The 25260-nt window shown below is 45.5% G+C and overlaps 1 protein-coding gene across 1 annotated transcript in view; it reads left to right on the top strand.

Annotated features, from left to right (window-relative positions):
- The first annotated feature begins 2369 nt into the window (after nt 1-2369).
- Nucleotides 2370-25260, top strand: part of LOC144480033 (uncharacterized) — a 77613-nt gene continuing 54722 nt past the window's right edge. The window contains exons 1-5 of the mRNA XM_078199186.1: nt 2370-2459; nt 16833-16864; nt 18414-18473; nt 21742-21807; nt 24153-24233. Coding sequence (XP_078055312.1) covers nt 2370-2459; nt 16833-16864; nt 18414-18473; nt 21742-21807; nt 24153-24233 — 329 coding nt within the window. The remainder of the gene's footprint in view (nt 2460-16832; nt 16865-18413; nt 18474-21741; nt 21808-24152; nt 24234-25260) is intronic.

The raw sequence follows: 25260 nt of genomic DNA on the forward strand, positions 1-25260 counted from the left end.
AATATTCGGTTTGAGTAGGAGAGGTTTTAAAATGAGCAAGTATACTAAGCATGTATATAAGTATAGTATCATAAACAGCTCTGCATGTGTGATTAAACAACTTATATCAAAAAGAGAAGTGGGAACTGATATAAAACTAAAAGGGCTTAGATGAGTTCAAAGAACAGAACAGATATACAGAACAGAAAAAAATATATATAAGTAGTAGGAGCTGCAAAAGTGAATATGAGAAAAAGAATTGCGAGGGTTATCGAAGACAAGTCTAACAACTTTTCCAAGTATACTAAGAGTAAAAGGGTGACTAAGGATAGTGTGGGACCCATGGAGGCAGATATACATATTGTAAGTGAAAATAAGGAAGTGTTTGGTTAATTTATGTTTTATTGGTTTTCACATTAGAAGAAAAGATAATGATATTGGAGCAAATACTAAGACTAATGATCGAGGTTTCCAAGGCCTTTAGTTTTCTTGAGAAGGTTTTTGCAAACATGCCTAGAAGACCAGAGGAGTTGGAAAGTGTGTCAGAGTAAATTATTGTGAAAATCCCCAAGTCCATGCATGCCTTTGGAGTGACTAACCAGACCATTCCAATGACTGGAGCAAAGATGTTCCTGTGGGTTCCTTTTTCACACCTTCCTTTTGTTATTGCCCTTTGCTATAGCAGGTTAGACCTGTTTTCGGTCATACAATCATAGATTCCCTACAGTGCAGAAGGAGGCTATTCGGTCCATCGAGTCTGCATCGACTCTCCAACAGAGCATATTATCCATGCCCAATCCACCTAACCAGAACGTCTTTCGGACTGCAGGAGGAAACCGGAGCACCCGGAGGAAACCCACACAGACGCATGGAGAATGTGCAGACTCCGCACAGACAGTGACCCAAGGCCGGAATTGAACCCGGATCCCTGGTGCTGTGAGGCAGCAGTGCTACCCACTATGCCACCGTGCCACCCCATTTAATTGGTTTTCATCACTGTCTGCTTCCATGCCTTCTCCAGATGTCACTTGTTTAGGCCCCAACGATGGTCACACTTAAGGTGCCTTAACCATCGCCATAGTGCAGTTTATTTCTGTGATAGTAAACCTACAAGTCACCTGACCTGGCTTTTCCATCCAGTAAGGATGGAAAAGCTATCCATTTCACGTTCCAAGTGTCACACTCCTCCAGACAAGTTCCCATTGTATAAGATTCACTGCATGTGGTAGGATATCATGATAGAATTATAGAATCCTACAGTGCAAAAGGAGACCATTCAGCCCACCGAGTCTGTACCAACCATAATCCCATCCAGGCCCCATTCCTGTAGTCCCATGTATTTACCTTGCTAGTCCCCCTGACACTAAGGGGCAATTTAGCATTTCCAATTCACCTAACCTGCACATCTTTCAGACTGGGAGGAAACCGGAGCACCCGGAGGAAACCCACGCAGAGACGGGGAGAACATGCAAACTCCACACAGACAGTGACCCGAGTCCCTGGTGCTGTGAGGCAACAGTGCTAACCACTGTGCCGCCGCGATATTACACTGTTGTCCTCTTTTAAAGATGTAATATTCTCCACCCTGTATATGAGGCATGGTGTCACCCCGTAAACTACCAATCCTATCAATTTAAGACTTCCCTTTCTACAGGATATTCCTGTACCATATCTCTGAACTGACACACAGCGGATTTCATATTTAGTCACTGAGAGGGTTTCGGTGTACGCAGAACCACCCAAAATGTGTGATGCTGACAGATGTCTTTCGCAGAATGAATGCTCCTATTTCAGCCCGGTTAATACTTTCGATGCATAGCGACTGGTCTAAACTGTCTGGTAAATTCCTGCATTAAGAATGGCACAATGCTTAGTACTGCTGCCTCACAGTGCCAGGGACCTGGGTTCAATTTCCAGCTTGGGACACTGTCTGTGCGGAGCCTGCATGTTCTCCCCGTGTCTGCTTGGGTTTCTTCCGGGTGCTCCGGTTTCCTCCCACAGTCCAAAAGACGTGCTGGTTAGGTGCATTGGTCATGATAAATTGTCCCTTAGTGTACCCGAACAGGCGCCGGAGTGTGGCGACTAGGGGATTTTCACAGTAACTTCATTACAGTGTTAATGTAAGCCTACTTGTGACTAATAAATAAGCTTAAACATTTTTAAACTTTTCCAACCTACAGTACAGTCTTTAGATATCTTCAGTCTGGGTTTTCCTTTTGCCTTGATGTTCCAGGTTACCACCATAAACACACTCCGCACACAGGGCTACACCACAACCGGCCTGCTTTAATTAACATAAAGGAAGTAAATGAACAGCTAGATGGTTAAAAACATCAATGCATTACAAAGTAAATAACAGGTGGGATCTCAGTAGATAGCTATACTCACCAATGGTCTTCCAAGAACATTTCGCTTACACCACTACAGCCAGGAGCGGTGTCCAAGGTGGCTACATTCACCCTGGAGGTGATCGCCCTTATGTAAGAGGTTCACGCTCCTGTTTTCCCCTTACTGATTGTTCTTGCCCCTCTGATTTTATAAAGGATTAAATTACGCAGACGCCTTTGGGCTAAGTCTGGCTGACTACAGGCGGTCGAAGCAACGAGGTTACACTGAGGTTTCACTTCAAGCAGCTTTTAATAAGCCATCTGGGCCTTTTGGCTAAGATAAAGCTCAGATCAACCCAGGAGGGAGTACAATTTCTCCTCCTGTTAGCTTGGATCTGCTTTGATCGAGTCCAAAGCAGGGGTATGGACTGTCTCCTCGGCTTGGATCTGCAATGTTTCTCTTGTGGGACTCTGATTGGGCCAAATTGGATTTTTGATTGGAAATAAATTTTTAAAATAATTACACAGACACACAGGGGGCCCAATTTTACCATCGCATTGCACCCATTTTCAGGTGCGAAAACTTGGTAAACTCGGGCATCCAGAATCGGCGCGAAACAGGCACGCTCCACAAAAGTCCGATTCGGGCGCTCCAGCTAGTGAGGAGGTGAGTGCTGAGCGTCCGACGGCTCTCTGCTCGAGATCGGTGGTGGGGGAAAGGAGGCCACTCTGCCTGAGGTCGGTGGGGGGAAGGGGGCCGTGATCAGTTTGGGTGGCGGGTGGGTGGGGGGATAAGGGAGGGCGGTCAGTAATGTTGTGGGGGTGGGGCAATGTCTGTGGGAGCCGGTGGGAAGCATTATCCGGCCCGGGAACGATGTGGCAGGGGAGCCGCATTCTATCATTTTTTTACTGCACATGCGCAGTTGGAGGCGCCGATCGGAGCTGCAGGATTTCGGCCGCGTTTAGCCCCGCCCACAGGATTCTGCAGCGTGATTCAGAATCGGTGATATTTTTTCAGGCAGAGTGCGTATGGGGGCGCCTGAGAACGGGTCTAAAAGTCGGATCTGGAACACTCCCGGTTTCAAGTCCCTTCATTACTTAGAATTAAAATGGCAAAATAGGGCCCTGCGTTTGGCTCAACCACAAATCTGTTGTTTATTTTTTTTTAAACTCCTAACGCCCTAATGCAAAGAGCTAGAAACTATTGTAAATGATACCACACAATTGGTTAGTCTGATTTAAATCACTCCACAATTTAATCCTGTCTTCTCCTTAAACCCATTAAATCACCACAGTTTATTGGAAAGCCTCCACTTAAAATCCACAGGCAAACCCCACCCTCCCACCCAAACTTTCCTCAATTCAAACGCAAATCCCCCCCACCCCCAGAATGTTGCCTTTAAGTTACTTTAAAAACCTCATCCCCAATATCCCTGGGATTTGACTGGGAATTTACAATTCCCCAAGCAGTTGGTCCTTCCAGTGGGAGCTGTAGATCCATGAGCTGGGTTGACTCTTCCCACCTCTCCTTTATTGACTGGAGTGCCAGACCCTCCGGTCATGTTCTATTTACGATGATTCTGGTTGGAATATCATAAACCTATTCCCTGAAGCCATCCTGCTGGATGGTCAATGCTAAACGCCTGTCAGTCCCTTTAGTCTGTTACATGCCCAATCCAGACGGACTCATTCAGCGCGGATGCTGCTTCCTGAACTGCAAACAACAGATTCCATTAAAGACTCTGAGGGTGGAATTTTCCCATCCCACCCACCACCGTACCAACCAACTCAAGAACAGCTTCTTCCCTGCTGCTGTCAGACTTTTGAATGGACCTACCTCGCATTAAGTTGTTCTTTCTCTACACCCAAGCTATGACTGTAACACTACATTCTGCACTCTCTCCTTTCCTTCTCTATAAACGGTATGCTTTGTCTGTATAGCACGCAAAAAACAATACTTTTCACTGTATGTTAATACGTCCTTACTCAGTTAATGGTAGGGCGTTGGGGAGAGTTACAGAACAAAGAGATCTAGGAGGACAGGTTCATAGCTGTTTGAAAGTGGAGTCACAGGTGGACAGAGTGGTGAAGAAGGCATTCGGCATGCTTGGTTTCATTGGTCAGAACATTGAATACAGGAGTTGGGACGTCTTGTTGAGGTTGTACAAGACATTGGTACGGCCACACTTGGAATACTGTGTGCAATTCTGGTCACCCTATTATAGAAAGGATATTATTAAACTAGAAAGACTGCAGAAAAGATTTACTAGGATGCTACCGGGACTTGATGGTTTGAGTTATAAGGAGAGGCTGGATGGACTGGGACTTTTTTCTCTGGAGCGTAGAAGGCTGAGGAGTGATCTTATAGAGGTCTATAAAATAATGAGGGGCATAGATCAGCTCGATAGTCAACATCTTTTCCCAAAGATGGGGGAGTCTAAAACTAGAGGGCATAGGTTTAAGGTGAGAGGGGAGAGATGCAAAAGTGTCCAGAGGGGCAAAGGGGCCAGAGGGTGGTGAGTGTCTGGAACAAGCTGCCAGAGGTAGTAGTAGAGGTGGCATTTAGACAGTTACATGGGTAAGATGGGTATAGAGGGGTATGGGCCAAATGCGGGCAATTGGGATTAGTTTAGGGGTTTAAAAAAAAGGGCGCGTGGAGAAGTTGGACCAAAGGGCCTGTTTCCATGCTGTAAACCTCTATGACTCTATGTGACAATAATAAATCAAATCACTGGAATTGTAGTGGGTGGGTGGGGTGGGTGCGGACCATGCAAAGATCCATTGATCTCGGGCGGGATTTTCCAGTCTTGGAGTCCAGCTAGAAAATCCCACCCTCTGGTTTCAAAGCGAGTATACACGTAAAGATTTCTCTCCTTCCTTGAGCGTTGTGAATCCAGTTTGAGTGACAATGGCCTCCTCAGCTTCTTAATTGTGTTATCTAATGGCAGCTATCTTGTGCTACTGTTGTGTTAATGCCTCAATGTCTTTTCACTGTGTCAGTTCTGTTTCAACATTGGAATGGCCGAAATTAACTCCTTGCAGTATAATCTGCCTCTGTGTGTTTTTGTGTAGAGGGGCAGCTTTTTTATTTATAGTCCTTGTGTCCATGGGTTTTGGGGTTTTTCATATTTCACAAAGTCCAGTTGCAGGGGATTTTGATTTTACAGTTTTTAGCAGATCTATCAGCTGCAGAGACTGATCAATTTGTTTAGACAAAGATATAAACGGGTTACAGACAAAGTTGGGGAGGCGATGGCCTAGTGGTATTATCGCTAGATTATTAACCCCGAAACTCAGCTAATGTCCTGCGGAACCAAAAGAGAAAACGCTGAAAAATCTCAGCAGGTCTGGCAGCATCTGTGACGAGAGAAAAGAGCTAATGTTTCGAGTCCAGATGACCCTTTGTCAAAGGTTCTGGGGACCCGGGTTCGAATCCCGCCACGGTGGATGATGGAATTTGAATTCAATAAAAAATGTCTGGAATTAAGAATCTACTGATGACCATGAAACCATTGTCGATTGTCAGAAAAACCCATCTGGTTCACTAATGTCCTTTAGGGAAGGAAATCTGCCGTCCTTACCTGGTCTGGCCTACATGTGACTCCAGAGCAATATTGTTGTCTCTCAACTGCTCTCTGAAATGGCCGAGTGAGCCATTCAGTTTAAGGGCAGCTAGGGATGAGCAATAAATGCTGGCCAGCTAGTGACGCCCATGTCCCATGATTGAATAAAAGAAATGGAATAAAGATACAGACCTAATTGAATAGTGGAACAGGCTTGCAAGGTTGATAGGCCTTCTCCTCTTCCAATGTATCTCCCCTAATCTTCTTTGAAATGGTGTTGAGGAATCTTTTATGGTCACCTGATGGGGTTGCTGGAGTCTCAGTTTAGTGAATACCTCTGGGAGTGCAGCACTCCTGCAGTACTGCGCTGGAGCGTCAGCCTAGATTCCATGCTCTGGAGTCAAGCTCAAACAATGACAATCCATTTGCGAGGCGGGATTGCAACGACTGAGCAGCAAGTGACTCAAATGTTAGCGGTAATAGAAGCAGCCTGGTCATTTCAACACACAGTCTAAGTTCAAATCTCTTTAGATTTATATTTTTAGAACCAACAGATGAGATTTCAGCCCAGTCTCACAGTGCCTTTAGTGAACTGGACTTCAATTAACCCAACGTTCTGATAGGTCAGTGAAAGTCAGAGGACAGCAGACTCAATTTAAGAATGAGAATTCTTGTGTTGGCTAAACCCTGAAGGGGTGTGATACCCGTGTGTGGAGATCAAACTTTAAAAATTAAATGTGGATCTGAACAAAACCAGCCAACTGGGTCACATAATGGCTTCACCGGTGAATGTGTGAAGTCCAGGCCTCTGGGTGAGTGAGCAGCTCCTAGGCCGGGATCCAGCAACCTCTACTCTGAAAGTTGTTCCTACATGGTCTCTCTCCCTCAACCTTTCCACATAGATTGTCTGTTTCTATAGTTGGCTCATTATTCCTGGAGCATGTCGCTAGTCTGACACCAGGGGCTCATAGCTTGAGGGGCACCATGCACACGCACCGTGCATACACACCACGCACACATGCGCACCGCGCACCATGCACCACGCACACACACGCACCACGCGCACCACGCACACTGCGCACCACGCGCACCACGCATGCGCACCACGCACACACACCACGCACTCACAACACGCATGCACACCACGCACGCACAACACACACGCACACCACGCATGCACAACACGCATGCACACCACGCACGCACAACACACACGCACACCACGCATGCACAACACGCACGCACACCACGCACGCACAACACACACTACGCACACACACCATGCACACACACACCACACGCACACACGTGTGAAGAAGCAACAATATTAACCACTGTGCTATCATACCGCCTGCTCTCACATGTAGCCATCCTTTAATGGTGGTAATAAAGTCTATCTTGTCTCGACTATTACTCCCGTTGCCTGATGAGCATAAAGTTTAAATCCTGGTTGAATAACTTTGTGTGTTTCTCTTTTTCATCTGTCAGAAAGAGAATCAAAATGGGACAGTCAAAATTCAATAAGGTAAGAATATGACCTCATTCACAGATATCTTTATGTAAATGTGTTGCACAATTTTACTGATTTATTTAAGATCAAAATTGTGTTGCAAAATTGCAAGTCTGTCATGAGGCAATGATTTGCTCCCCTCTTCTTCCATAATGTTGGGGATAGTTCCTGTTTACGTCAAAAAGCAAAATGCTGCGGAAATCCAAAGTAAAAGCAGGAAGTGCTGTCAATACTCAGCAGGTCTGGCAGCATCTGTGGAGAGAGAAACTGAGTTAGCATCACTGGTCAATGACCTTTTCTCAGAACTGGAGGAAGTTGGAGATGTCATCGGTTTTAAGCAAGTGAAAGGCGGAGGGGTGGTTGAGAAACAAACAGAAGAAAAGCTGGAAGACAAAAGAGAGAGAGAGAGGGTGGCACGGTGGTTAGCACTGCTGCCTCACAGAGCCAGCGACTTGGGTTCAGTTCCAGCCTCGGGTGACTGTCTGTGTGGAGTTTGCACGTTCTCCCCGGCCAGAGTTTTACCAACACGCCCACCCGAGGTCAACGGAGAATGGTAAAATCAGGGCCCCCGTGTCTGTGTGGGTTTCCTCACACACTCCAAAGATGTGCGCGTTAGGTTGATTGGCCATGCAAAATTGCCTTAGTGTCAGGGGACCAGCAGGATAAATATGTGGGGTTAGGGGGAGGTGCTTTTGTGGGATTGTGGTCGGTGCAGACTCGATGGGCCGACTGGCCTCCTTCTGCACTTTAGTCATTCTATGATTCTATGAAATGAGTTGGCGGTTCAGGGTCGAAGAGACAATGGGCATGTGAGAAAAAGATGTGTCGCGAGGAGATGTGTGAGCAGCAGAATGATTAACAGCTGCTGCCCAACACTCAAAACAAGAGAAATGAGAGTCAAGTTGAAACCTGCAAGGAAGCAACATGGGGGAAAATAGGTGCTGTCCCTTGAGCTTCCATTGAGCTTCACTGGGCACTGCCAGAGGCTGAGGGCAGAGAAGTCAGCCTGACAGCAAGGCAGGGATTCAAATCACAGATGAATGGAAGTTTGGTGCAATGCGGACCGGAGATGTTCGGCAGTGCCGTCACCCAACCTGCGTGTGGTCTCGCCAGTGTGGCACAGAGCCTGCACCGGGAAAAGGAAAGAAAGTTCACCCTTTGTTGAAGCATCTGATCTTTCACGGTGGCACAGTGCCAGAATGGAAGAGGAAAAGATTTTGTTCAGGTATCCAAGGCCTCAAACAGCGCTTCCCGGTGAACCAAAGACTCCCATGTGAGATAACGCCTCAGAGGCCGGTGTCTCTTCACCAGATTGCCTTTATTTATAAACCCTATTCCACTGCTCGAGTGCTTCAGCTACACAGTCAGAATCCGGGGAGCCAGGGGACCCAGCACTCCCATGTTTATATACAGGTGAGGCTCCCTGATTATGAGCTCAATCAGGGAGCTCACACTCCAAAAGCCCAACCTCATGGGTCTCACTGGAGTCATGACACCGTATACCCTTGGTTAATTTTGGGCAATTAGGGGCAGGGAATAGAGATGAGAGGGCGGTTAGCTCAACTGGCTAGATGGCTCGCTTGTGGCTCAGGATGATGCCAACAATATGCGTTCATTTCCTGTTCCAGCTAAGACGGATTTGGGACCCGCCTCCCAACCAGCCCCATGCTTCTTGCACAATGGTCCCACTCAAGCTATATAACCAACTGTCTCTCTTTTTCTCTCTCAAAGAGAGAGACATGCCTACGATTGTGGCTGATTACCTCCCTGCCTTTCAGTTTAGTATACTGTATTCATTGCTCAGAGGGCAGCCTGTTCTACGCCGGATTGGGTGACCTCCATTCAGTCCGCAAGCATGACCCCAAGCATCTAGACACCTGTCACTGTAATTCTCCACCTTATAGTCGCTCCCTTGGCCTGCTGCAGCGTGGCAATGAAGCTCAGCCTGCACCCAAGACAGAGCACATCATCTTTCAGTTAGGCAGTTTATAACCTTCCAGATTCACCATTGAACAGTTTCAGATTGTCATCTCCACCCCTATTTTGTTTCATTTTCATTGCAGCTTTCAGGCGACAAGTGTGCTGTCATTCACACCTTCTCAAGGCACACATTTTGTTTATTTATTTATCTCATTCCCACTCCCTTTGGCCTTCTAACACCAATGTGTCTGTCATGTAATCGCTCCCACCTCCCACCCTATCACGGAATTTCCTTTTACCAACTTCCCCTTCTCACTTGTTTAAAACAAATACATTTTTAGCTTTTCCCAGCTTTGATCAACCTGAATAGTTTGGACCGGGTTTTCCGGCCTCGCTCACCCCGAAACTGCAAAATCCCGTCCGAGGTCAACAAACCTTCCCATTATCCGCCCCTCGCCCACTCTGATTCCCGTGGCGAGCGGGGTGGTAAAGTTCCGACTGTTAACTCTGTTTCTTTTTCCAAAGATGCTGCCAGACCTGCTGAGGATTTCCAGCATTTTCTGTTTTTGTTCCTTTTTTTAAATACCTTTCAGGCCTTTAAAAAATATTCATAACTTGCTGCACTATTTCCGTTTTTATAATTTCCTTGACTCTGTCTATAACATTCCTTTTCTATTGTGTGGCCATTCGATGATTATGATACCATGGGCCAACAGTCACAAATCCCTCCACAGCAGTTTGAGAAACTGAATTCTGTCTAAACATTTTGAAGGTAAAAAGTTGGTATGGGCCACACAGTGGTTAGCACTGCTGCCTCACAGCGCCAGAGATCCGGGTTCGATTCCGACCTTGGGTCACTGTCTGTGCGGAATCTGCACATTCTCTCCGTGTGGGTTTCCTCCGGGTGCTCCGGTTTCCTCTCAAAGATGTGCTACCGTGCCGACAGTGGTTAGCACTGCTGCTTCACAGCTCCAGGGACCTGGGTTCGATTCCCGGCTTGGGTCACTGTTCTGTGTGGAGTTTGCACATTCTCCTCCTGTCTGCGAGGGTTTCCTCCGGCTGCTCCGGTTTCCTCCCACAGTCCAAAGATGTGCAGGTTAGGTTGATTGGCCATGCTAAAAAATTGCCCCTTAGTGTCCTGAGATGCGTAGGCTAGAGGGATTAGTGGGTAAAATATGTAGGGATATGAGGATAGGGCCTGGGTGGGATTGTGGTCGGTGCAGACTCGATGGGCTGAATGGCCTCTTTCTGTACTGTAGGGTTTCTATGACTTCTATGTGCAAGTTAGATGGATTGGCCATGCTAAATTGTCCCTTGATATCCCAAGATGTGCAGGTTAGAGGGATTAAATGTATGGGGTTACACGGATAGGGCAGAAGAGAGGGCCGGTGTAAGATAGTCTATCAGAGAGTCGGTGCAGACTCGATGGGCCAAATGGCCTCCTTCTGCACTGTAGGGATTCTATGATTCTATTAATAAAAGTGACTGTGAAGCTGTCAGATTGTTAGAAAGACCCAACTGGTTCACAAACCACCTTCTCAAGGGCAACAACTAGGGATGGACAATAAATGCTGGCCAGTCAGTGATGCTGATGCCCCATGATTAAATTAAAACAAAAAAAAATGTTTTAGGAAATTGTAGGGCCCATTCATTCCCCAGAATAGACAGAAGCAGCACTGGTACGTTGAATTTCTTTTATTGAGCAGAATTTTAAATTGACACATTACAGAGAGCAAAAAAACTGGGGGGGAGAGAGAGATACGAGCAAAAGCCAGCCCTAACACAGACTTGACCCAAACCTCACTGAACACATATGGCTATATACAGAATTATAACTTTTCCATTATCTGTGTTATGAAATTTCTTGGTACAGGTCATCTCTAACTTTCATAAACAATTTGCAGCTGTGGCCATGAAAGCTTTGTTTTGGCTAATGAGAAAGTCTGTTTCCACTGGCATTGTAATTTCAAAGAATGCAGTCAATTTCTCAAGCTAATCCCAGCATGCCTGCCGAGTTCAAAATGTGGCCAAGTTCATTTTAAAAGCTTAGCATTTAAATGTAATGGCATTGGCAGAAATGAAGTCTCTGCATAAATGAAAGAAACCATAAACAGAGTCTGCAACAGAAATGAAACCTGCTGTCCTGGTCTGGCATAACTATGATTCCAGACCTGCACCAACATGGTTAACTCTGCGCTGCTCTCTGAAGTGGCCTAGGAAACCATTTGGTTGCACCACTCTTGGGCAACTATGGATGAGAAATTATTGTTGATCTGCCAATCCTAAAACTGAATGAAATAACCCACAATTTCTCAGTTTGAGGTCCTGATGTTGAGGGTTTAAGCTTCTCTCAGTACCACCTCTTCAGTTACAAGGGGCACTTTGTAGTCACCACATTCAGAAGGCAGTGCTATCTGGTGTTATCGAGATTTATTTCTGTTGTGGACCCTGTGTATAGTTTGCTTCCTTTATGCAAAGACTTCATTTTAAGATATTTCTGCCAATGCAATTACCTTTAAATGTTAAGCTTTTAAAATGAACTTGGCCACATTTTGAACTCGGCAGGCATGCTGGGATTAGTTTGAGAAATTGACTGCATTCTTTGAAATTACAATGCCAGTGGAAACAGACTTTCTCATTAGCCGAAACAAAGCTTTCATGTGCACAGCTGCAAATTGTTTATGAAAGTTGCCTTGCACATCCACCCAGCTATGAACCAAAAGGTTCACATGAGAATGATGTCCACTTGGCAGTGGTGTCAGAGTGTGCCCACTATTTGCAGAAATGTTCAACTGTGGGGAGCCTTCAGAAAGGGGAAGAATGAGCAAAGAAAATAGTTCTGTAAGTTCAAACTCTTTGGAGAAAGTTCCCTTTTTTGAACTTTAAACTTTGTGGGGATCCAAACAGATCTTATTCCAAGAAGCAAACTCAAACCACAGATCCATCTAACCTGCTCCCCACAAACGTGATGCTTCTGTGCATCATGAACCAGACACTTCCCATCCAACTCGGATCTGGGAATCTCCTCAGCGAGGGGAGGAGGCAGGTTAAAAAACCCCAGACATTTAAAAAGGGGAAGAAAAGAGATAGTTCCCTACCCTGCCCCACTCCCCCACACCATCACCATCTCCGGTTTCCTCCCACAGTCCAAAGATGTGCAGGTTAGGTGCATTGGCCATGCTAAGTTGCCCCTTAGTGTCCCAGGATGCGTAGGTTAGAGGAATTAGTGGGGGTTATGGGGATAAGGCCTAGGTGGGATTGTGTCAGTGCAGACTCAATGGGCTGAATGGCCTCCTTCTGCACTGTAGGGTTTCTATGATTCACCCCTTGGGGAAGAAGCCAGCTTCTGATGTCTAACCTACATATCTTTAGATTGTGACCTCAGGGGCTTCCCAAGATATTAATTACCCACACAAAGAAAACATTATCCTTTCATCATATTAATATCAATCAAACTAGTAATAAGTGCTTCTGTAAAATATCCAGGACTGGCTTGTTGAGCCATGATGTTTTATATTGGGGATTAACTCTGGTGTCTTTAGCTAATCCTGTTCTAAAGCCTCAATATCAAATATGATGTAAAATTTTATAGAATAATCACAAACAATTAGACATCTGTCACAATGATGCCAGCAGCCTGCGTTAACATTCCTGATTCTCGCAGTATCTGCCTGGGTGGCTCATCTTAAATGTGTCGGTACAGGTTCACATTTGTCAGTGTTTACCTGTAATGGCATGCAGGAAAGAGGTAGAGAATCTGGTGAACTGGTGCGGTGACAATCTCTCCCTCAATGTCAACAAACCAAAGGAAATAGTCATCGACTTCAGGAAGCGTGGTGGAGAACATGCCCTGTCTATCTCAATGGGGATGAAGTAGGAATGGTCAAGAGCTTCAAGTTTTTAGGTGTCCAGATCACCAACAATTGGCATTGAATTTAATTGCTTTAAAATGAAAGAATCACAAAGTTATTTTTGAATCAATTTTTAACATTCCCTCCGCATTCTGGACACTCCCTCAACAGTTCAGACTGGCACTAGCCCTGGGGGACTGGCTGTCTACTTGTCTGACTGGCAGCGAATTGGTCCACTATTGGTTTGGGTTTTGCTGCACTGAATACACAACCCTCAAGATCGGGGCTTATGAAACTGACAAGGCAGAAATCGACCCGTTGATTTATGGAGCCTTTCACACACTCATGATGGCTGGAACTTTATAACTGAACACTTTTTATCCACCAGACCACTCCTCCGTACTTTCCAAGACCACCCCTCCACACCATTCCCCCCCCTCCCCGCAACTCCCTCCAAACCCACCACCAACCCGACTTCCCCTTATTCTAGCATGATTTGATTTGATTTATTATTGTCACATGTGTTGGTGTACAGTGAAAAGTATTGTTTCTTGCACGCTATACAGCCAAAACATTTGTAGAGAAGGAGAGTGCAAAATGTAGTGTTACAGATACAGCTAGGGCGTAGAGAAAGATCAACTTAGTGCGAGATAAGTTCATTCAAAAGTCTGATGGCAGCAGGGAAGAAGCTGTTCTTGAGTTGGTTGGTACGTGTCCTCAGACTTTTGTATCTTTTTCTCAACAGAAGAAGGTAGAAGAGAGTGTGAATGGGGTGCGTGGGGTCCTTGATAATGCTGGCTGCTTTACCGAGGCAGCAGGAAGTATCAACAGGATGGGAGGTTGGTTTGCGTGATGGACTGGGCTTTGTTCATGACTCTTTGTAGTTTTTTGCGGTCTTGGTCAGAGCAGGAGCCATACCAAGTTGTGATACAACCAGAAAGAATGCTTTCTATGGTGCATCTGTAAATGTTGGTGAGATTCGTAGTGGACATGCCAAATTTCCTTCACCTTCTGAGAAAGTAGAGGCGTTGGTGGTTTTTTTTAACAATAATATCACCATGGGGGGACCAGGACAGGTTGTTGGTGATCTGGACACATAAAAACGTGAAGCTCTTGGCCATTTCTACTTCGTCCCCGTTGATGTAGACAGGGGCATGTCCTCCACCACGCTTCCTGAAGTTGATGACAATCTCCTTCATTTTGTTGACATTGAGGGAGAGATTATTGTTGTCACACCAGTTCACCAGATTCTCTGTCTCTTTCCGCATTGTGTCTCGTCACTGTTTGAGATCCACTATGATGGTGTCATCAGCAAACTTGAAAATCGAGTTCGAGGGGAATTTGGCCACACAGTCATAGGTGTATAAGGAGTATAGTAAGGGGCTGAGGACACAGTCTGGTGGGGCACCAATGTTGAGGATGATCGTGGAGGAGAATGAGGTGTTACAGTCATAGCTAGGGTGTAGAGAAAGATCAACTTAATCTTTTTTCCCGACAGAAGGTAGAGGAAAAAGATAAAAAAGTCTGAGGACACATACCAATCGACTCAAGAACAGTTCCTTCTCTGTGGCCATCAGAGTTTTGAATGGACCTACCTCACATTATGTTGATCTTTCTCTACATTTAATATCCTGGGAGCAGTAATTCAGTAGAGAGCAATCGTGGCCAATAAGGAGAAAGTTATTCTGGAAAGTTCGTCTTCAATCATGGTCTCCACTGTCCAGGAGACCACACAGACTAAGGGGTTGTGGGGGGAGAGGGGGAGGGAGCAGAAGGCGGGATTGCTTCTAGATCCTGAACATGCCCATGGTGAGAAGCTACATTGGTTGGAATTTTGACTGAGGTATCCCCTTAATTGCTCTCCACAATTAAGTGGGTTCTCAAAGCCAAAGAGCCAATCAGAGACCATCCAGATTGAGTGAAGCAATCAGTTGCAGTAAAGTTTAAGTACCTGGTAGGGCACGTGAGCGGAGTGGGCTGTACAGGCTGACCTTAGGTTATACTCTGATCCAGCCAGACAGGAGGTGCCTGACTCCAGATAGTTAAACCTGTCCCCTCCCATTGCGCCGGGAGACTAGAGCAAACTGAAAAACCCTGAGGGTGCCGACACTCTGACAGCCCCAAATCACCTCAACCAAAATGGCCAATGGGAATTTCTTTTATTCATTTGTGGGACATGGTGTCGCTGGCTGGCCAGCATTTATTGCCCATCCCTAGTTGCCCTTCAGAAGGTGGTGGTGAGCTGCCTTCTCGAATCACTGCAGTCCACGTGTTGTGGGTTGACCCACAATGCTGTTAGAGAAGGACTTCCAGGATTTTGACCCATCAACTGCGAAGGAACGGCAATATATTTCCAGGTCAGGACGGTGGGTGGCTTTGAGGGGAACTTGCAGGTCATGGTGTTCACATGTATCTACTACCCTTGTCCTCCTAGATGGAAGTGGCCGTGGGTTTGGAAGGTGCTGTCTAAGAATCTTTGGTGAATTAGAACATAAGAACATTAGAAATAGGAGCAAGAGTAGACCATCTTGCCCCTCGAGCCTGCCCCGCCATTCAATAAGATCATGGCTGATCTGAAGTGGATCAGTTCCACTTACCCGCCTGATCCCTATAACCCCTAATTCCCTTACCGATCAGGAATCCATCTATCCGTGATTTAAACATATTCAACGAGGAAGCCTCCACCACTTCAGTGGGCAGAGAATTCCAGAGATTCACCACCCTCTGAGAGAAGAAGTTCCTCCTCAACTCTGTCCTAAACTGACCCCCCCTTTATTTTGAGGCTGTGCCCTCTAGTTCTAGCTTCCTTTCTAAGTGGAAAGAATCTCTCCACCTCTACCCTATCCAGCCCCTTCTGCTGGAGTGAACTGCTGCAGTGCATCTTGTAGATGTGATGCCAATCAAGTGGGCTGCTTTGTCCTGGATGGTGTCAAGCTTCTTGAGTGTTGTTGGAGCTGCACCCATCCAGGCAAGTGGGGAGTATTCCATCACACTCCTGACCTGTGCCTTGTAGATGGTGGACAGGCTTTGGGGAGTCAGGAGGTGAGTTACTCGCCACAGTATTCCTGCCTCTGACCTGCTCTTGTAGCCACTGTGTTTATGTGGTGAGTCCAGATGAGTTTCTGGTCAATAGTAACTCCAAGGATGTTGACAGTGGAGGATTCAGTGATGGTAACACCACTCAATGTCAAAGGGTGGTGGTTAGAGTGTCTCTTATTGGTGATGGTCATTGCCTGGCATTTGTGTGGTGCAATAGGGCCCAAAATCGCCTCAGCCAAAATGGCCAATGGAATAGGGTCAGAAAATTGGCATGCTAGTCTACCAGAAACTTTTGTCAGCATCTGGCATTATTTGTGCTCAACAGTGCTCAGTTATGCTCATTTGACATAATCTGCATTCAAAAGCAATCATCTAGCCATTATTTCATATCATTTGTGTTCAAAGATAATCATTTGTGCTCCAAAGTGATCGTTTAGCTATCATTTCACATCCCAAGTTGTGACAAACTGACCCTGCTTGTATTTTTGGGCCTGGTGCATCTCTGTTCCATCCTCGATATTGCCTGAAAATCTTGGCCCAGTTATTATTTTTAAAACATCTTTCCAATTGTGCTAATATCAGATTGTTCAATGTTTTTTCACAACACAATCAGTTATTTGGTCATACCTTTCCTCTCTCCTAGGGAAGACACTTTGAAGAGGATCCCAATGCCAGGTAACTTGCCATTGTTACTACAGGCTCAATAACATTTAGATTGAGTGTTTTTTTTATGAATTGTCAGTGCATGCAATTAAATTAGCATCTTGTGAGAAACGGAACTGATGTCAACCAGCTGCAAGATAAAAATAATTGCATTTATATAGCACCCTTCATGACCCCTAGAAATCCACAAGTGCTTCACACAATCATCGGATTATTACAGCACAGGAGGCCATTCAGCCCATCATTCCTGCACCGCTCTCCAAATGAGCATTATGACTTATTGCCCTTCCCCTGCCTTTTCCCTGTACTTCTGCACATTGTTTCTATTCAAGTAATCATCTAATGCTCTCCTGACTGCTTCAATTGAACCTGCCTCCACCACACTGCTAGACAGTGCATTCCAGACCCTAACCACACGCTGGGTGAAAAAGCTTTTCCTCACATCACATTAGCTTCTTTTGCAAATCAGTTTACATTTTTAAGTTTATTTCTTAGCGTCACAAGTAGGCTTACATTAACACTGCAATGAAGTTTACTGTGAAAATCCCTTAGTCGCCACACTCCAGCGCCTGTCCGGGTACAGTAAGGGAGAATTTAAGCATGGCCAATGCATCTAACCAGCACATCTTTTGGACTGTGGGAGGCATCTGGAGCACCCGGAGGAAACCCACGCTGACACGGGGAGAACGTGCAAGCTCCACACAGACAGTGACCAAGTCAGGATTTGAACCCGGATCCCTGGCGCTGTGAGACAGCAGTGCCAACCACTGTGCCACCGCACCACCCTCATTTGTGTCCTCTAGTTTTTGATCCTTTTGCAGGCGGGAACAGTTTCTCCCTATCTATTTTATGGAATATTAAGCACGTGTAGTCACTGCTATAATGTCGAAATTGCAGCCAAGGTGTGCTCTGCAAACTACCAAAAAACAGCAATGACCTGCAGAGAAGGGAATCAAATGTTAAAAGTTTTTTGCTCACATTGAAACTCCAGTAAATCCAATGGACAGAAACATTTCCATTGACCTGTTCCCACAATTGAATGTGACCTGACAAAAAGGCAAACTCGGCCTTTCTTTCTTCGAGGTTTATTAAATTTGCCTCTTAGCTAACAGACCTTCATCATTGGAAGAGAGTTTAAAGAGATTGCCAAGATCAGCTGGTTGAAATGTCAGGATGTTGCCAGCACGGTGGCACAGTGGTTAGCACTACCTCCTCACAGCTCCAGGGACCCGGGTTCAGATCCGGCCTTGGGTGACTCTCTGTGTGGAGTTTGTGCATTCTCCCCGTGTCTGCGTGGGTTTCCTCCGATTTCCTCCCACAATCCAAAGACATGTGGTTGATTGGCCATGCTAAATTGCCCCTCAGTGGCAGGGGGGTTAGCAGGGTAAATACATGGGGTTACAGGAATAAGGCTTGGGTGACATTGTTGTTGGTGCAGGCTTGATGGGCTGAATGGCCTCCTTTTGCAATGTAGGGATTCTATAATATGAAGAGTAGGCCGTGGCCTGTTTCCTGGTTTGAAACCTGACTTTATTATAGTTTGAGTTGATCTATTTTGCAGGATTCATGTGCAAGAACAAGATTGTTTGGCAAATCCGAGTGCAACTTCCAGTCCTAACCAGTAAGTGAATGACTTTGAATCTGTTGAGTCAATCTTCACCTAGGGTTGCCAACTCTGATTGGATTCCTGGAGATTTCATCACCTGGGCTGGTAACTTCCAAGATTCCTGGAGTCAAAATTGGGGGGTATCCCAAAGCTGTGCCAGGGGCCCCCACCGACCTCCTGACCCCTGAACAACTGACCCTCCCACAGGCCACCCGATCCCCAAACAGTCAACCCTCTTGAACAGGACCCCCTGCACTGAACACCCGACCCCCCAATCTCTCCCCTCCATTGACCATCTGACATCCGTTCCCCCCCCATCCATCAGCCCTGTGTGTGGGTGTAAGTGCCCTACGCACACACACCCCGGAGTGTTAAGAGGAATACCCAACCCTCAACACATTTCTACACAATTCCACGCCATCCACCCTCGCAGAGAACAGAAGATTATTCACCCTGTTGCAGAACCGCACCCATGTGCACCGGACCGTGTCATGCCCGCCCACCTCAGCTGCCACCTCCATCCAGGTCAGGTGTAGTGACCCCTGTTGCCTTCCCTTGGCCACAAAATTTCACAGCTGGCATTTACAGCTTGGTAAGATGTCTCACAACACCAGGTTAAAGTCCAACAGGTTTATTTGGCAGCACAAGCTTTCGGAGCACTGCCCCTTCATCAGGTGAATGGGAGTTGTGTTCACAAACAGGGCATACATAGACACAAACTTAATTTACAAGATGATGGTTGGAATGCGAGTCTTTACAGGTAATCAAGTCTTTACAGGTACAGACAATGTGAGTGGAGAGAGGGTAAGCACAGGTTAAAGAGGTGTGTATTGTCTCCAGCCAGGACAATTACTGAGATTTTGCATGCCCAGGCAAGTCGTGGGGATTATGTTAGAACATAAGAACATAAGAACTAGGAGCAGGAGTAGGCCATCTGGCCTCTCGAGCCTGCTCCACTATTCAATAAGATCATAGCTGATCTTTTTGTGGACTCAGCTCCACTTACCCACCCACTCACCGTGACCCTTAATTCCTTTACTCTTCAAAAATGTATCTACCCTTGCCTTAAAAACATTCAATGAGGTAGCCTCAACTGCTTCACTGGGCAGGGAAATTCCAAAGATTCACAACCCTTTGTGTGAAGAAGTTCCTCCTCAACTCAGTCCTAAATCTGCTTCCCCTTATTTTGAGGCTATGCCCCCTAGTTCTGGTTTCACCCGCCAGTGGAAACAACTTCCCTGCTTCTATCTTATCTATTCCCTTCATAATCTTATGTGTTTCTATAAGATCTCCCCTCATTCTTCTGAATTCCAATGAGTATAGCCGCAGTCTACTCAGTCTCTTCTCATAAGCCAACCCTCTCAACTCCGGAATCAACCGAGTGAATCTCCTCTGCACCCCCGCCAGTGCCAGTATATCCTTTCTCAAGTACTCAATGAACCCAAGATCCCGGTTGAGGCCGTCCTCATGTGTGTGGAACTTGGCTATCAGTTTCTGCTCAGCGATTCTGCATTGTCGTGTGTCGTGAAGGCCGCCTTGGAGAAGGGACAGTGCTCCGAAAGCTTGTGCTACCAAATAAACCTGTTGGACTTTAACCTGGTGTTGTGAGACTTCTTACTATGCTTACCCCAGTCCAACGCCGGCATCTCCACATCATTTAGAGCTTGGACAGGAATGCCCACCAGTCTTGACATCCCGGTTGGCATGCCCAGCCAATGCAGATGCTATTGTTTCATCACAGCCTTCAGATGCCTTGTTGAGATCTCCCCCCCCCCATTGACATTGGGAGCTGACTTCATGCCCTTTGAATCCTCTGCCAGGTGCCCAATGGACCCAGTGCCCAAGAAGCTTCTGACTCTGCTTAGACTGCTGGACCAATGAAAGCACACGATTCAGAATGGCTTTACTGGCCAGCCAGCATAAAATCCCATTTCCATCCCAATGTCACTCAGGAGCAAGTTCCATGTCGGCTTCTGTGACCCCCAATCACGTGTACCCAACTGGCGCAAATTTCAGGCCTAATTCTGGGCTACATACTTCAGGAAGCACAATTAGATCTTGGGGAGGATACAGAGAATGTTTAACAAGGATAATCCCAGGTTACGGAACTTAACTATGTGGAAAGATTGGAGAAACTAGGATCATTCTTATAGCAGACAGGGTTAAGGGCAGACCCAATAGATGTATTCAAAATGTTGAGGGTTTTGATAGACACACTAGAGCAAAAAGCCCTTTCCTCTGCAAAAGTGGGCCACAACCAGAGGTCATAAATTTAAAAGAATTGACAGAAGAAACGGAACAATTCATTTTGATTAGATTTGATTTATTGTCACGTGTATCACAGTGAAAAGTATTGTTTCTTGCGCGCTATACAGAAAAAGCATACCGTTCACAGAGAAGGAAAGGAGAGAGTGCAGAATGTAGTGTTAGAGTCATAGCTAGGGTGTAGAGAAAGATCAACTTAGTGCAAAGTAGGTCCATTTAAAAGTCGGATGGCAGCAGGGAAGAAACTGTTCTTGAGTCGGTTGGTACGTGACCTCAGACTTTTGTAGCCTTTTCCCGGTGGAAGAGAGTATATCCGGGGTACATGGGGCCCTTAATTATGCCGGCTGCTTTTCCGAGTCAGCGGGAAGTGTAGACGGAGTCAATGGATGGGAGGCTGGTTTGCATGATGGATTGGGCTTCATTCACAACCCTTTGTATTTTCTTGCGGTCTTGGGCAGAGCAGGAGCCATACCAAGCTGTGATGCAACCAGAAAAAATGCTTTCTATGGTGCATCTGTAAAAGTTGGTGAGAGCTGTAGCGGACATACCAAATTTCCTTAGTCTTCTGAGAAAGTAGAGGCACTGGTGGACTTTCTTAACTATAGTGTCAGCATGGGGGGGGTTGTTGGTGATCTGAACACCTAAAAACCTGAAGCTCTCGACCATTTCAACTTTGTCCCCATTGATGTAGACAGGGCATGCCCTCCACTACGCTTCCTGAAGTCGATGACAATCTCCTCCATTTTGTTGACATTGAGGGAGAGATTATTGTTGCTGCACCAGTTCACCAGATTCTCTATCTCATTCCTATAGTCCATCTCGTCATTGTTTGAGATCCGTCCCACTTGGGTGGTGTCATCAGCAAACTTGAAAATCAAGTTGGAGGGGAATTTGGCCACACAGTCATAGGTGTATAAGGAGTATAGTAGGGTTCACACAGAGGGCTATTAAAACCACATGTTATGTTTAAAGCATGTTCTTATGCTCATTCTTAAATGAATCTCCAAATTAACTGTAGGGACCTGATGGTGCATAATCAAGGAAGCATGGAATTATTTATCAACTGCCTCCACCTTGCACTTCGGTAAGTACGATTATCTATTGGTGAGTAAAACTAGCCCTGGCTGTTTTACAATTGCTACTGTTTGTGTCTTGAATAATGAGGTCTGCAAATCCATAAATCTGGATGTACAGAAGAACCCAATAGTTGCCTCGGTTCCCATCTGAATCAGGAGCTTGAGAGTTTACGTCCTATTGCAGAGACAGGAGCGCAAAATCTAAGTTGACACTAAGGGCGGAATTTTCCTGTCCCACCTTCCACGGGAATCGTAGCGGTTGGGAAAGGACAATGCAAAGGTCCATTTACCTTGGGCAGGATTTTCCGGTCTTGGGTCGAACGCAGCAGGAAACTCCAGCCCTCAGTGTGCTGTACTGGTGAAGTGCTACACAGTTGGAAGTGCCATCTTTCAGAAAAGACATTGAGCTGAGGCTCAACTGCTCTCAATCATGCAAGTAGAAGATACCCAAAGCACAACAGATTCATAAAACCAGAGCAGAGGCCATTCAGTTCTCTCTATAATGCTGCAGATTCCTTATCCTCAGCCGTTTATCCAATTCCCTTTTGAAAACACAATGAAAAACCTGTCTCTACTGTGAATCTGCCTTATGCATTCCATGTCCTCCCTGCGTTTAAAAAAAAGATCCTCATGTAGCTTTTGGTGTCCTCCGGTTCTTAACCTGTCCTCCCAAATTTCTCTCACCCGCTCTTCTTGAATAACAGTGTTGCATTTGCTACTCTCCAATCCACTGTGGTCGTTCCACAACAAAGGGGTGGCACTGTGGTTAGCAGTGCTGCCCCACATGCCAGGGACCCGGGTTCAATTCCCAGCTTGGGTCACTGTCTGTGCGGACAGGATTTTAGGATTGCGACAACTTCTCTCCTTTCCCACTCTCCCCACCCCCACCGACCTTTGCACTGTATTTGGAGGTGATAACTACAGTTCATTGTCACTCTATAACTGCACAGCTGAGGTCAGAGGTCAGTGACGTTGTGCATTGATCGGGGGTAGGGGAGGTGGGGGTGTGTGTGGGCAAGGTCTGCCTTGGCATACCTTTATCTTCTCAATCTCCATTCTGAAAGGACCGACTGTTTGCAATGGACATTGAGTCAAATAAATGTTGGTTGTGGGGAATTTCTCTGTTAGTGCCCTGATTCACTTAAAAACTTAAGAAAACTTAAATTAGTTTCACAAAGGCAACATTTTTTCAGTTTCAAGACATAACTAACAATTTATTTTAAAACATAAAAGACATACAAGACAAACAAAACATTAACCTCGGCCGTGGAAGGCCTCAGATGGTTGAGTAGTTCTGAGTTAATGCCTCTGAAGATCTGGGGCACTGAGTCAAAATCCATTACAATTATATCTTCCCGATATCTAAGGAACTCCTCCTAATTAGCTTAGACTTGATTTCATTTCACGTTAACATGTCAGTCCAACACATGACAGATACCTCAGCCAATTGCAAAACACTGCTTGACATAATGATCTTTCCTTTGCTAACCTAAAAACTGGAGAGTTCAGCTATTCCATTCAGCCACTTCATCTCCAGTATCATGTTAATGAGAATATTTCAGACTGGGATTGGTGCTGGAATGCCTTACTGTCGTAGACAGTGAAATGTGTCCTCCATTCCAACTTTCTCAGCAAGCTAGCCTAAAAGGCAGTTTGTCCTAAAAATAGTAGTTTTGAATGTTTATCAGGCATGGTCTTCTTTCTCGTTGCAATGTCTCTCTAAGGACGCTATCAGCCGAATACCTTTCCCAGTGGCAGCTTGCCAAGGCAATCGACTGCATCAGTCCAGGGCCCTTTGGATAGATACGGTCTCATACTCTTACGATAGGGCCTTTCACTTTGACACTGGATGTTTCATTAAACGTTTCAGCATTTGTCCTGAGTTTGAAACTCCATTATATTTTCTGCTGACTAAATAATTTTCAATTCTGAACTTTTGAACTTCTATAGTCTCTGCAATATTTGTACATTGGCTGTGGTGAATATTTCAATCTTATATATTAATACACTATTATCATTCAACATAAATATAGATTTTTAACATTAAAATCCTCTTTTATTTCTATTAATAGTGTTTAGCATTCAAAGACGAGCAAACTGCTAACATTATCTGGTTAGGTGCAAGTCATTTTAACTCTTTCCTTCCCATCTGTTACTAAACCTAAGAATCTGCCTGTGACTCTGCTTAGAATCTGCCTGTGACTCTGCTTAGAATCTGCCTGTGACTCTGCTTAGAATCTGCCTGTGACTCTGCTTAGAATCTGCCTGTGACTCTGCTTAGAATCTGCCTGTGACTCTGCTTAGAATCCAGAATGCCCTCCCTCAACATTTCACTTCTGTTTGTTTTAAATAGAGTGACCAATCAGCAAGAAGTGGAAAATTCCACTGATCGCCAGGCAGAGTTCTGCATTGCACTGCTGATTCAGTCTTTCAGGTATGTAGCTCACAATTCTCACGTTCAGTTGTCGCTCTATGTGCTCCTTTCTGACTGATCGTCCCTGGAACAGGATGCGAGGCTGGTTTGTGAGTTATTCCTGTATTATGGTGACACTTTAATAACTTCTCATGAAAGAAAATTAAACTATTTTACTTTTTCAGTTTTTGTTCTTGACGTTAGTGAACAGGCAACAGCTCAGAATTAGTCAAGAGTTAACATTTTCAGTTCATTCACTCAATGACATTCTCCTAACCTCCCCATCAGATGAACCTTTATATCTGCATATATGCGCATGTGTGTGCGCACCTGCATGTGCGTGCATGCCTGCATGTGTATGCGCGCCTGCATGTATGTGTGTGCATTTGCATGTATCTGTGTGTATCTGCATGTGTGCATGTGTATCTGCATGCATGTGGGCATCTGTATATGTGTGTATGTATGTGCATGTATGTGCATATGTATGCTCGCATGTATGTGTGTGTGTGGGTCTGTATGTGTGTATCTGCATGTATGTGGATGTGTGCCTACACATGTGTGTGTGTTGACTGTCGGCATGTATGTGTGCATGCATATGTGCCTGTGTGTTGCAACCTTTTAAATATTTTTTTATATCTTTACCTGGGTGGGCTTTTAACACAATAAAAGCTACCCCTTTACATGTGTGAACTCAGGAAAGCCGATCTGACTGAGTTCTTTGCATTCAGCATGGAAAGCAGATACACTGAATTGGCACATTCACCCTAAATTTCACGGCTGTGTTCTAATCAACCGAGAAGTGGGGAGAAAGAGGGGCAAGTCCTTTCACTTTTCCTCATCTGGGAGTAAAATCTTGGGCCATCATTCAGCAATAGGGTTAGGGTCCAGAAGACATGAAGGATTTTTTGAACTCCAGTAGATTTGGAGCACAGCCGGGATTGAACCCTCAAACCGCTTTACAGATGGTTCTTCTTGTAGCGTTTCCCCCTTTCCCCCATCCACTTCCATCAAGAAATACCTGCGCCTAAAGTTTGACAAACAGAGTTGG

Source organism: Mustelus asterias, chromosome 27, assembly GCF_964213995.1.
Source record: "Mustelus asterias chromosome 27, sMusAst1.hap1.1, whole genome shotgun sequence".
Taxonomy (NCBI): domain Eukaryota; kingdom Metazoa; phylum Chordata; class Chondrichthyes; order Carcharhiniformes; family Triakidae; genus Mustelus; species Mustelus asterias.